The sequence below is a fragment of the Anneissia japonica genome, unplaced genomic scaffold, assembly GCF_011630105.1.
Source record: "Anneissia japonica isolate Jap-2015-1 unplaced genomic scaffold, ASM1163010v1 scaffold4054_len1135799_cov195, whole genome shotgun sequence".
NCBI lineage: Eukaryota > Metazoa > Echinodermata > Crinoidea > Comatulida > Comatulidae > Anneissia > Anneissia japonica.
In genome coordinates this window covers 649,269-663,543 of record NW_022694605.1, presented here as the reverse complement: position 1 = coordinate 663,543, position 14,275 = coordinate 649,269, and the positions used below count along the sequence as shown (strand labels likewise).

General features: G+C 34.9%; 1 protein-coding gene across 3 annotated transcripts in view; it reads right to left on the bottom strand.

The window, feature by feature from the left end:
* Window positions 1-14,275, bottom strand: part of LOC117101102 (inner centromere protein A-like) — a 72,933-nt gene that overhangs the window by 5,264 nt on the left and 53,394 nt on the right. For all 3 annotated transcript variants that reach the window (XM_033240977.1, XM_033240976.1, XM_033240978.1), the window contains 4 exons: window positions 8,055-10,595; window positions 6,696-6,954; window positions 5,998-6,270; window positions 4,679-4,890 (listed from right to left, as the gene is read on the bottom strand). In XM_033240977.1, coding sequence (XP_033096868.1) covers window positions 4,679-4,890; window positions 5,998-6,270; window positions 6,696-6,954; window positions 8,055-10,595 — 3,285 coding nt within the window. The remainder of the gene's footprint in view (window positions 1-4,678; window positions 4,891-5,997; window positions 6,271-6,695; window positions 6,955-8,054; window positions 10,596-14,275) is intronic.

Below are 14,275 nucleotides of genomic sequence, written 5' to 3'. Positions count from 1 at the left end.
TACTGCAACTACATGTAATGGAATTTTTTTTAAATGATTTAAAATTTAAATATTATAGTTGACCATACTGGTTGCTCTACATTCTGAAGAGTTCAAGAGTGATGAGTAGCAATATAGAATTAATTTCCTGACTGTGAAACAGTGAACAATTTGGTTTGTGATGTAAATTTTATATCCAAGAAAGGGAAGTGAAATTTGTGCTTTATCTGGTTTAGTATGATTGAGGTGCCATATTAGTACTGCATGGAGTTTATGCCCATTCAAATTAAGTCTTCCAGGCTGTAGTATGCGACTGTTGGAATTAAACTGCTGCTCAAAATAAGAGTTTACTACAATTCATTCATATAAGGCTACACTTCAATCAAGCGCAAGAGAAACTTTGTTGTATGGTCCAATTTCTGTAAAAATAATTGTCTGAAGTAGGACCTTAAATATTAATTTTGGAGGACTCTCAACCCTGTGCTTGGGCCTGTTGCCAATACCCAAGTCTCATACAGTATATTCATTACTGTGAGGTCACAGATAATTAATCAGTAAATTATTGCATTAGACCCCTTTCAATGTTTACATTGGCCTGGCTGAAATGCTGCACTACCTTGGTAGGCACATATTCTTTGAGTATATCTAAATTGCACTGGAAATCAGTATACTGGTTATATTTATTTTTTGTTGTGCCAAAGCTACTTGGATGAAATTCATATATGGATAAATAAAATCTTGTGGAAGATTTTGCAGTCCAGAAGTCTGGTGTTTACTTACAGCAGGGTGGTCCCAAGTTAAAAGAAGCCACTTCCAGATCTGCTTAAAATGAGCTTTCTTTAACACATTTTATTTTGCTATGCAACATTAACAATTGACTTCCATGGGATATTTGATAACAAAGTAGTAAAAACCTGCAAATATTTATAAATTGTTGGAGATGGGTTGTTTTTTGGGAGATTCTTGCTTGCTTGTGCGAGTGCATGAGACTGCCCCGATTTACGGGATTCCTGCAACATGGGAGACTTGGGATCCCTGATTCTACCTTTTTATTATATTTTCTGTCAACTTATTACAGATTTGATTCGTACAATAATTACTCTATATTTAATACCCTTGAGAAGGATCGCCGAGAATGATCAAAATATAGAGGTAAATACCCATTACATACCCGATTCAACAAAAATGAACATTCAATTCACTGTGCTTTATCCTCAACAAAATTAATAAAATTATTAGCATTAAAATTAATAGGTTCTACATATAATACATTCTGGATATAACTTTTTTTTAAATAATTATTTGAAGATTCCCTGAAAGGCTGTAAGTGGTGCACATGCCATGACCTTTATTGAGATATCAAGATATAGTGATAGCGCATATCCCTATTTTAACTATATGCCTAGATCAGGAAGTCCAAGGATCGAATTTGGTTAATGTTGAAATGATGATACATCCTTCAAACAACAGATGTAACCATTAAAAACATTAAACCTGCACCTCTCCACATTTTCAAAGTTTTAACATTTCAGAAGTATAAATTTCATTGGTGCTATTTCTCACAAGGGGCAATGTAAAAGGAATAATCAATATCCTTTTATTGCAATCTACAATGTAGTACAAATGTGAAAAGAGTATTTATATTTAAAACCGATGATTTCATGATAAGGGAGTAATTCAACCTTCAACAAAATTTATTGTAAAGGGTAATTTTATCTGAATCATTCCAAACAGATTTTGACAGTTTATGGGAGTTGAGGAACTTACAGGAAATTGGGACAGACAAAAAGAAGTAACATGTCCAGTTTAGCCTTGGTTCTTTCCCCATGGTCATTATTTCCAACCACACTCCCTCGGTAAAACAAGTAACAAGTTTGTAGATCGCATTCAATGGAATGCTCCCGCTTTTGCGTATATACTTTACAGTCAAGGGTCAGAGGTACTGTATGCAGGGTCTTCTTATTTTATTTATCTCGCCCACCAATGCCATTGATAAAATATTTTAATTCATCTCACAATTAAAAAAAAAACAAAACATTAATCTGTTTTACTGAACAGTTTACATCGCCGATACGATCGTGAGCGATAAAGAAAGTGCACGCTCTCAAATGGGATTAGTTTGATGCAGTCAATAGAGTAGGTCTGCGATATGTTTGTGTAATTGTCAAAATCTCGGTCAGAATCATTTTTTTAACAAATTTGTAAAAAATAATTCCAATGAAATATTATATTTCACAAGTGTCAATACTAGCAACGTAAGATAACAGAACCTAAATCCAGGCTAATGTTTCCAGCACCTATTATATTTCTTCGCAAGCCTTTCGCAAAATCAAACAAAACAAATTCATCTGCGTTTATTTTTTGTGTGGAACACTAAACAATCAAATTTCAATTTTTTTTTCATTTTTTCATGTTTAGGAATGTCTAAATTCAGTTAAACTTGCAATTCTGTATTATATTTATAAATCTTTATAACTAGTTTGTTAACTTGACATCTTTATAACATATATAAAAGTCAGATTTTCTGAAATTTTACTGGGAATTGGGCTTGCTACAAACCACACCAAGAAAAAAACAAAAGAAACATTGCATGTTTGTTACCACTTTATCAATAAGGCTTGATAATGTTGTTGCTGACAGTAGGCTATTATGAATCTGGGGCATAAGTAGGACTACAACATGACAATACGTACCAATCAATGTGGGCCTGTGAGCAAATCCTTTAGTATACGGTACCTCCACATTACCAGAAATGCCACTGTCGTACTTTAAAATAGTTTTCTAATAGTCTTTGCGATGTATGTGAACAACCTAAATTTGCTCACCTCTCAAGCCCAACTAAGATATACTATTATATACAAAGACTTTTTTTGTGTTCTGAACACCCTCCCAAACATTTAATGACCACTTGACTATTTACCCACACCCTGAAGGTGCCTGACTACTACCGAGGGGTAGATCCCAGGTTGGGAACTGCAGGGGTCCCAAGTTGGAAGAACCCATCTCCGGGAGATTCCTTTAATGACAATGGGGGCGCTATATATTCTATGAGGAAAAAGTGTAGGTACGAAACGAAGGGTCATGCCCACCTCAGGCCCACCATGATTGGGGCCGAGGTGATGACATTTTTTTAGAATAGGCACCTCAGACTTTAAAAGCCCAGAAATGGCACTGTCAGACTGCAAAAAATAATAGGCAACCATAGTTTAGGCCTAAGTAAAACAAAAAAATTTATTGTTATTGTCATGAAATGCTTGCTTGCGGGAGTGTGGGAGACCATCCAATTTTCGGGAGACTGACAGGAGACTTGGGACTGTGCCTTCAGGAAAAGGTAAATTAGGAAAATCATTACTTAATATTTCTATTTTGCTTTCGTAGATTTTTTTTTCAATTATTTTGATTGATGTGTCTTTAAAATTTACATATTATGTATAATATGTCTGCTTTTTATTCATACAATCACTATTTTATGTTATATACCACATACATAGATTCCAGGGATCTGATTGATTAAAAAGTAGGTACTATCACACATATGACGGGGAAAAAACTATCACGTTAAATGATAATATAATTTTTTGCCCTGTCGCGATGTAATATCCGCTGTGTAATTTATGACACGCACAGATGTAAAAGAGGATGCGACCTCTACGACATGAGAGATTGGCCCTTTTACTGCCTCTAGGCCTAGGAAGCAGGTCTAGCCAAGTCCTACTTTGTGGGTACTATTTTCACGACTTGTTTTGTAATACTAGGCCTTGTATAATCTATGTATGAGGTATATAAAACAAATATTGACTGCTCTAGTTCCAGGGCCAAAGTCCCTTGGGAATAGAAACATTTCACCATTTCCCTCATGAGCAGTCAATATTTGTATTTTATTTTTTATGCATTATGTGCTTTTATATTATTAGATATTACATTTTTAATTCAAATATAATTCATGCCATGTTGTATTATATTTGCTATTGTCTTGCTCTATCTGAGGATGTCAAATGATCAGCTTTAAAAGATAGACAGAATCACTGTAAAACATTTTGAAAATAAATACTGGATAGTATGTGGCCCATGGGCAAGTAATTCCATCTTAAAAGTAGGGGTAATTCCATAGAAATAACTACCATATTTTGTTATGTTTGATATACTGTAATTGTATCTGTCAGTAAATTCTAAATTGCATTAGCATTTGAAAAAAAATATCAATGATAGATGTATATTATGGTTCATAGGGAAAAGGTAAATTGCAAGTGGATCATAGGAGGGGGAACACAATGTGAGACCTCACTTTATTCTTTGAGTCTTTCTAATTTGGTGTAAAGCACCTTGTGCATTTATAATTTATATAGATACCAAATAATTTTTAATAGGATATTATCCCAGCTAATAATTTTACGTTATAAAATAATTTTACAGTTTGGTAACGAAATTTTGCAACTCTGAGTAACATATGGCAACATTGTGCAAAAATTATTTTCTGACATACTGATACTAAAAAACCACAACAATCATGAACACCATTAAAGTTTTCATTCATTCATTAAAGTTTTGTACTTGCTGGGATGTGCCACAGGAAAAAGGGTCATCTGCCCATAGCATAATTAGTACCCCAGGGAACACTACAGGCAGCATGTATCCTAGGGGAGGAGATTGCTCAACTTAATATTTAAAACGATACTGTACATAATATTTATCACTGTACCTGTAGATGCGTTAGACTGTCCGTCACTGGAACACTTCGTCTCTTACTGATTTCTGAATCTGCTTCAGGTTGTGTCACTGCCAACTGGTAGGAGGATTTCGGTCGTGAATTTAGTCGATCATGCTCTTTCTTGATAGCTTCTTCTCGTTCCTTCTGTAGACGTATCTCTTGTTGAATGATCGATTCGTTGACTTGTACTTTTTTCTTTTCTTCTAATGAATAGAATATCCAATTACATTATTACAAATTACATGATTGACATCACCACCACCACAAGTAGGCTCCAGCTAACAATTTTAATTTTCAGTAATGTTACAGATTTGTGAACAAATATTTTTTGGTAGAACAATAAATATAATTTCACAACTAAACAACATAGAAGAAGTGTTGCTGACAAAACCCAGTGGCGTAACTCCTATGCGCTCTCATGCGGCGGTCCGCAGGGCCCCCAAATTCTAGGGTCCCCGGAGGGGCCCTACCCATAGGTTCCTCGATCTAGCAAGCCTGACCAAAAAGGACTTTGTTGATAAATAACACCATAATGTGTCTCTGAAATCAACTGTATGGCATATATCATATTACACTATAATGATTAAAGAGAAGGGGCCTTGTCGGCCCGACGGGGGCCCCCTCTCGGCCCGGGACCCCACCAAATTTGTCAAAAAAAATAAATAAAAATGGAGATAAAAAGAAAATTATATTCACAATTTGAAGTCTGTGAGTGCCATTTGCGGCCATCTAGACATGCCATAGTAATACACCTCAGCCCCACAAGGGCAACGGCATAGGGCCTAATGCGTGTCTGAAATCGACTGTAGGATATATCATATTCAGTGGCGGAATAAAGGGTGTGTCGGGGGGGAGATGCCGGCCTGGGCCCACTAAATTTGGAGATAAAAAGAAAATTCTATTCACAATTTTGTCTGCGAAGTGCCATTTCCGTCCATCTAAAGGTGCCATATTCATAAATTTTCTTACCTCAGCCCCAACCATGGTGGGTCTGAGGTGGTATAGACTCTCCAACTGTGAAAGTCACTCCCTGGCCTCAGTTTTCTGGATCCATATTATATTATTTATTTGTCATTAAAAAAAATTTAGAATAACAATGCACATCTAAAATCCTACGATGGAATTTGTGACCGGGACCCAAAAAGGGCCTTCAGTTTCGGAAATACACAGGGCCACCGGCACCATCATTACGCCAACGACAATACCAAAAAATTTATGGAAATTAAAATCCTATTTTGTGTTTTGCTAGGAAAAAATATTTAAGAATAAGGAAGGTCATGTAAACGTTGATGTTTACAAAAAAGGTTTACCTTTGTGCAATGTTTCTTGCTGGTTGTCATTATTGCTTGATAAGGATTTGATGATACCTAGCATATGAAGTTCTTGCTCTTTCTGTCTTTCATTACTTAGTTCCTTCTGCATGCTTGACATTGCAAGCCTTCTGCTAATTGAACTTGATGATGAATTTGAACAACTAGAGCTTGATGAGAATGTCTTTGTTGCTGGTTTTTTTGCCCTCTCTGCTGAGCTGTTAGTCAACTTTAGATTTTGTGGTTTGATTTGTGATTCTTCTTTATCTTTTTCTATATGAAACACAAGTAATGAATTCATTTGCAAGTTTTTCTAGGACATCATTTGATTAAAGACAATTAGTAATTGATATAATATTTTAATCTTTGTTTATACCTTTCTTTACATTTATACATTTTCTATTTTCATCTACAAGTTAACCCAATAGTTCCAATCCATACACTAAGTTTTATAGTGAGTCTGTTAGAGTTTAAAGTTGTTTTTGAATCGCTTGATGATTAAGATTATGGCTTGGTTGCATTGCAGTCTTATAGTTCAAGGTTCATTCTTGACATTAAGAACCTTGGTTTACAGAGCAACTGGTTCAGAAGTGATCAATTTCTCTGATGGCTCACTCTCGTTAAATATGGCACTGTTACTAAGCACCTCTAAAATGTCCTCTAATAATTATAAGGTATTTCTATAAGTGTGAACATACTGTTTTGTAAACGAATCGCTGCTTCTCTCTCCTGCGCCAGTCTGATATCTCTTTCTATAGTACTTTCCTTTAGAGTTAGTGTTTGTTTCTTTGTTTCTGTTGTTTCTTTGTCTAGTATAATTACATCTGGTAGGGCACCAAGAGAAAATGGTTCGTGAACTGCTGCCATAGAGCTTGATTCCAGTGATGCTGATGATTTCCTTAGCGAGGATGTCCTTAAGGAATCTGATTTTTTGTTTTGCATGAATTCTTGTTTAGGCTAAATGACATAAATTCCAAAATGCAATGTAAACATCAAAGTTTATTTTTTACAAATCATTCAAGCAATACTCAGAATAAATGCATAATATACATAATAATAAAGGTATTTGGTTGTGGTGATACCTTCCAGCTAATAACAAAACCCAACCCACCCCAAAACACAGAAAAAGAAAACAAAATTTAAAAATTCATGTTCAATTAAATAAAAAGATGAAGGAAGCTACCAGATAATGACTGAAAAGATGCAAACAAATTTTGGAGACAATATAAGTCTATGATTGTATTCAAAACTTTTGCTCAGTCCTATCTGGGTAAGCCATGTTGTTGATCGCCTCCGTGTTTATTTGCCAAATAAATATTATGAAACTGTGAAATTTTTGTGTTCTGAAAGTCAACCATTGATGCTGTACATTTTCTATCATTTTTACAATTCTCCATAAACAACTATACCGTAAAACCTTGAATGGAAGCCCAATGTGCTTAATCTCCCCTTTTAGTTTGCAAGAGTAGCCTGGAAAAGACGCCCCTCTCGAATTGAAGCCCTCTCTTTAGTGTGCAAAGTAGCCTCTAAAAGAAGCCAATGGGCTTCTTTAAAAAAAAATATGGGCTTTTTTGTTATTATTATTGTGTTTATGACTGATATTATTATTGATCTATTTGTTTATAATGTGTTTACGGTTCTACGATTATAACATCTTGTTCTTATTCCTGCACTGTTATTGATCTATATGTTAATATTGTGTTTATAGTGCTACGCAGCAAATGAGATGATCCACCCACATCACTGTTGTTTTTCAGTATTTTGCCTTTTAGCAACACACACACACATGTGCATTATTTTGTAAATAGGACATTTTAATTAACATTTGTTTTAAGCTGCAATTTTTGTATTTTTTTTATTATTATTAATAAACATTCTTATTTTTAAGTTCACTTTTGACAATGAATGATTTTGTAATTTACATCAGAGAGCCACTTGACAGTGATTTAGTTCATTTTTTTGGTAATCCTGTCTGGCTAACTGAGTTATTTTTCATTATTACTTAGTTTTATTGTTCTTTAGACCAAATAAATGAAATGAAACAAGACTTACTGTACCTCTTCAAATATATTCTGGGATTGGATTGCAGCTTCATCATTGCTTGATTGTGTCTGCCCCCTCAAGAGCTTCTGATATTCCCTGTAGCTTGAATATGGGGTAGTTTTAATGCGACTCCACTGCTCTTCACTCCCAGAAAACCTCTGTACTCGTACTTCTGGCATTCCATTACAGCCCAAGCCAAGTCCATGTATAATTATACGCGAGGTGTCATCAACTATCGGCTTTGCCCGATCAGTAGATGATGGGGAGCATTCTTGTGGCACATTGTATTTCACATCCATCATACTTCTCTCTCGTAGCACAACTTCTTCACGCTCTCTCTGTTCTCGAACCTCACGCTCTACTACAGATTCATGTGCTTTAATAACCTCTTGTTCCTTTTCTAGTTCTTCTGCAATGCTTTGTCGCTTTTCTTTCTCCTGTGGAGAGGGTTTTTTCAATCTTGCTGAACAATTTCTGGAGAATTCTTCTTCACGTTCTCGCTGGAATCGAATTTCCCGTTCAACAATGGTTTCGGATCTTAGCTTTTCTTCCGTAGTTGTATGTGTCACATCATAGCTCATGAAAGTATCTCCAGAGTCCACTATATCCTCAAAGTCTGTCACCATTAGGTTTGAGACATTTTTCTCAATGATCTTTACCTCCATGTCATCTACATTGATGTCTGCTAATATTTTTTCCCTCATCTTATGTTCATTTTTCTTTGGAGAATCATTTTTCCTTAAACTTAGTCTGCTTTGATATGCTGCTAAATTCTTTGCCTCTCCTGATGGTGTTGTTTGTCTTCTTTTAAGCCCTTCAGAACTCTGCTTAGAAATTCTATGTTCAAATAGATTTCTTGCAGTTTTCATACTTATTTTTGTATTCTCAACATCTTTGTCTTTGCTGTCATCAGCTTGAACACTGAGTTGTGAAATGTTCTCCATTGTTTTATTTTTATCTGTAGGATATGTTTGCTTATTTGGTAATGACTTTCCAACAACCTTCACTTTACCCGTTTTATCATTAACAGGACAAACTGTTTCTTGTAAAGATTTCTTCTTTAAAGAATTACTGTTAAAATTACCTGTGTGGTTAGATCCATTTGTACATTCTTTATTCAGATTTAAAAGTTCCATTCTTTCTTGAACACTTATTGGTTTCACTTGACTACCTTCTTTGTGAATCTCCTGTTTGTTATCGTTTAGGAGTTGTAATGTTTTATCATCTGTAGATGTAATTTGAGGTTCACACGGATTTGTATGTGGTAAAATGCTCTCTTCTTTTCTGACTTTTAACACATTTTTAGCCATTAATTTGTTTTCTATTGCTTCTGCAGGCAAGGCACTATCATCCTCATCTAACCATCTAGCTTCTTTTGGTTTCTTTATCCTCATTGAACCAATTAGCTGTCTTCGTTCCCATTCATATTCATACAGTGGCTTTCCATTTTCATCCACTTCACAGTTCTCATCATCTGGAATGTTGATTCCAAAATAAAGTTGTTTCATAAACCGAGAGGATTTTTTCTTTGCAGCAAGAGCGTGTGCTTTCTTCAATTCCTCTATTTCAGACTCTGTTACTGATCGATTCCTCAAGATAAATTCTTTGCCCTTAGTTTCGTCTAACACCAATATATCAGAGTCAGTAGATGCTCTCACTCTTTCTGAGCTCTGAGTTGGAGTTGAAGAATTTGCTGAATATTGATGTGGCCTGGGAAAACTTGCATTTAGCTTAGGGAGTACATTTACCGAAGGTAACTTTTTTGAGACAGGCAGTTGCACTATAGCCAGTGTGTTTGCATGTTTTTGCTCAAAATTAGGTGACTGGTCAAGTATTGAATCATTTCCAAAAAAGCTTTTACGTTTTTCATCATTTTCTAATCGACGTAGCTCAGACTCCCCTTGTTTAGCTATACTTGGTCTTTTGAGTGGGGTACCATCTGATTCTCCTACATCCAAATCTAGACTTGATGGTGAGAGTGGTGATAAAGGTGTTTCATAACCAGATGTTTCAGTATTTGTTAGAGACATTTCCATTTCTAAAAGATGCATATTATTGGAATTATTACTATCTGTCTTAGTATCAAGCCCATCGCAGCATGCCCTGTTACTCAACACATCACCATAACTACTCCCAAGCCCACTTTCTGATGTTGATGACAACTTCATTCCTTGTTCAGTTGCAATATGTTCATTTTCAATATCCTCTGTTCTCAGAGCATCAGACAGACTATCACAGTATTGCTGAACTAAATCATCTTTACTTAACTGTCCTCCTAAGTGATTCTTCAAAGAAAAATTAGATGACTCTGCCATTAAATCAAAGTCAATTAAAGTGTTTGCATTTTGGGCATTGTAATTTGTTGGTTGTAGTGCCTCTTGCTTGTTTGGTAGTACACATTTAGGGACAAACTGTGATGTTTCAACCTCTGCACCTAGTATTATGATATTACTCTGCTCATCAGTCATATTTTCAGTTACTCTGGCAACCTTAGAATCTGTTTCTTTGCTGCAATGTTCAGCTTTTTCTTTGCTGGATGGGGAGTCAATGCTATCCTGAAAGAATGAACAATAAAAAAAAAAAAAAAACAAATGTAACTTGAAATAAATTTATATTAAATGTGGCCCTAAGAACAACAGAAGCAGATCCAGGGGTTGGCAAAAGGGGTGCCACCCCTTGCAGCAACCAAAAAATCTCTATGCAAATTTGAAATCATTTAGATAAAAGATCAAAATGGAAACTCCCAGAATAGTGGGAAAACCCCAAGATCCCTCACACCATACAGTAAGCTCTAGCACCCTTGCAGCAGGCCCCAACAAATGCAGATCCTGAGTACAGAAGTACATTGATTAACTATTTACATAGAACCCCTAATTAGGGGATACCTTTGGGACCAATAAAGTGTCTCTTTTAGTAGTAGTGCCCTCTGAAACATCCCTATACACTAAACCAACCATTTGTCCCTTATACAGTAGGGATTTTGGCATATAAACAATCACAGATTTTTCTTAAATTATATTTTAATTGACCAAAGAAGAATTTACAATAGAAATATAACTAATTTGAAACAATAAATTAGTCAACAGAAATGCATTTTAACCAACAAATGCTGCAAGTAAGACAAAATTTGCTGTTATAGCTACTTGTCTAATAACTGGTAACTCCATTTTAGGATTTGTCAATGTACCTGATCATCAAATATATAAAACATGTCAATATATAATAAGTAAATAATAAGTATAAAATATAATTTGGACATGTTCTTATTAAACATTAATTCGGCTCATCCTATAATTTACTACTACCAAATTAAGCAGTGTACAGTAGAATTTTTTGGACATCACAGACAACACACATACTGTATACACATCTGTCAACCCCCGCACTGACCAAAAACATACCGTACAACCAAAGCATTATACACAAGAGGCATTTGTTCATTGGATTTATATTTACGATAATTGCACAAAAGAACTATCCGAACACATCTGGAATAGAAATTATCATTGAGAACCCATCAAAATTGCTATCAAAAAAGATGAGGCCATATCTCATACTCAAATACTGATGTACAAACCATGTCAGTGATTTGTTTTGAACTACATGAGGATAATTTTTTTGCCTCAAACATTTTCCGCTGTAGGGGGGGGAAGCTTTTAATGGGGAATTAGCCCCTAGATATGCCACTGCCACTGGTCACTATTAAGTAGGTTTACTACCAATAAGGGCCAGAATTCAGAAACGTATGATCATCCTACAGACCTCAAAAAAACTCAGGACTGTTCTTCCAAAGTGACGAGATGTTTTGGCACATACCAAAATGCTGTCAGACAATTGGCCAAATGGACTTTTGCCGATACGATATTTCGCCAACATGCTCTTCAATAATAGGACATCTTGCAGACAAGACATTTCATCAACAGCCAATTTGTTGACAGCGAATTCGCCGATGGCTGTCTTTTTTTTAACCGACAAAAAGGTATTTCTCTGACAGGAAGTTTTACTGACAGCGAGTTTCTCCAACAATAAAATTAATGCAAACATTGTGAACATCATTGAAGTTTGTTTCACAAAGACTAGAAATTTAATGCTGTGTGGTGGCTTGTTGAATGTCGATGAACACATTCGATGATGTTTACAGAGAAACAGAGTCCACAAAAAAAAAAAAAAAAAAATCGAAAAAAATTTTAAACCAGAACAATTTCTTTTAATTTATTTTACAGTATATTTATATAATGGTTCATGGTTCATTGTATATACTACGTCATTTTATTATTGGTAAAACTAATTAGGTGAATTTTTTTTAATTATTCATTTAATGTCAGATTTATACATAACCTTATAGTTGCCATAATTTGTTGGCAACAATTACTTTCATTGGTCTTGCACACACAACGATAATTTTATGTTTTGATTTTAATTAAGTACCAGTATGTACTATTTTTGTTCATTATGACTGGTAAGGAACAACCTTCAAAAAGACCATAAGCACTGTTTCAGTGTTTCTACTGTAAATTCCTGGGTTTCGCAAAGTCTTTGCGGCAAACGTTATATATGAGAATTGATGTCTGCCAATATCAATGATTTTACAAAGTTTCCACTTAGGGTGCGTTTGGGTGAGTTTTCGTGGAGTCTAACACGGGATAAATCTGGAAAGGGTCATTTCCAGTTCTAGCCCAAACGGGTGTTAAACGCAGACCGCCTGCTGATATCCGCTGATAATCCAACGCTGCAAATTGCAGTGTTTTTGGAGGAGCAAAAGCAGCATGCGTTAGCAGCAGGGAGCATTTTTAAACTACAATTGCCAAACGAATGAATATTTATTGTTTATACGCCCATTTGCATAATACCTTAGGTTTTACGTCCGAAGTTTTTCGAAACCGAGTTCTGCTCGAACCGGTAGACCACCCGCGGATACAATACTGGTAAGAACCTTATGTAACTTTTTTCTGTTCTCGCTCGAACACACCCTTACTGTATTCACCCATTCACACATTCCAGAGAAAACATTATGATGATGCATATAAATTAATATTACATTTAATTCAATACTATTATCCAAAATTTCATTCATAAAATTGAAGAGCAAACCAATGGTTTCATGCCTAACAAAAAAAGAAAAGAAAAAAAAAACCTACTAGAAAAACATGTTTAAGAAAATTCAACACTTGTAAACAGGGTCTAGAACCAATGGTTTCATTCCTAACAAATAACAAAAATGTAAGCAAAAAAACCTACCATAAAAACATGTTTAACTTTATAAAATACTTGTTCATATGCAAACTGAACACGACTAGCTCTGCAACCCACAATAGACGGTTACACAATGTTTAAGTATATTCCCATACCTTTCACTATGAAATCTATTTACAATTCATTGCATCCCACAATAAAAGAAACAAATTTGCCAATTTTCTGCCTGACAATTCTTCTCCGGATGACTGCCTCAATTAAGATGAATCAGAATTGAAAATCCCTCAACAGGAAATGAGAACATAGAACTTCATTGTCAAAATTTATGGTTTAAATTATGATGATAAATATTCCCATCACACAATCTAAATAAATCACCCAATGTCACTCTGAATCTCTTTACAATTAAAGCTTGATTATTCCCATAATTTTTTTTATGTATCAGTTCTCAGTAGCATTTTGAGAAAACAAAATATATTTTCTCTGTATTGGACTTGAAATTACTACTGTAGAAGCTACTCTCTACTGTATGGCACTTCCTGAGGAGTCTTCATAGTCTGTTCATTCCTAATTATTTACATTTCCTATTTATTTTACCTTTTGAACAAAAGCAGTACAGTATACAGTAGAGGTATACCACAAAATGTCCCCTAATTAGGAGTGTCCCTGAATGGGTACCCCTATTCTGGTAACACAAACCAAAAACATGATATTGCCCTCTTAATAATAATAATAATATGCAGAAATTTATAATGCGCCAATTCAAAAAACATTATCAAAGGCGTTGTGAACAATTAACCCAATTAAAGCGATTTTGTAAACAAAAAAGTTTTCAAATTAGTTTTAAATGAGTTTAAATTTGAAGACTGTCAAACAGAAAAAGGTAATAGATTCCAAAGATAAGGTGCCTGAACAGAAAGAGAGCGTTGTTCATATGTTTTTAGCTTTCTCCTTTTTGAAGGGGCTTGAAGAAGAAATTTATCGGAAGAATGAAGTGCACGAGTTGGAGAGTATGGTGTAAGAAAATGAAGCAAATATATGA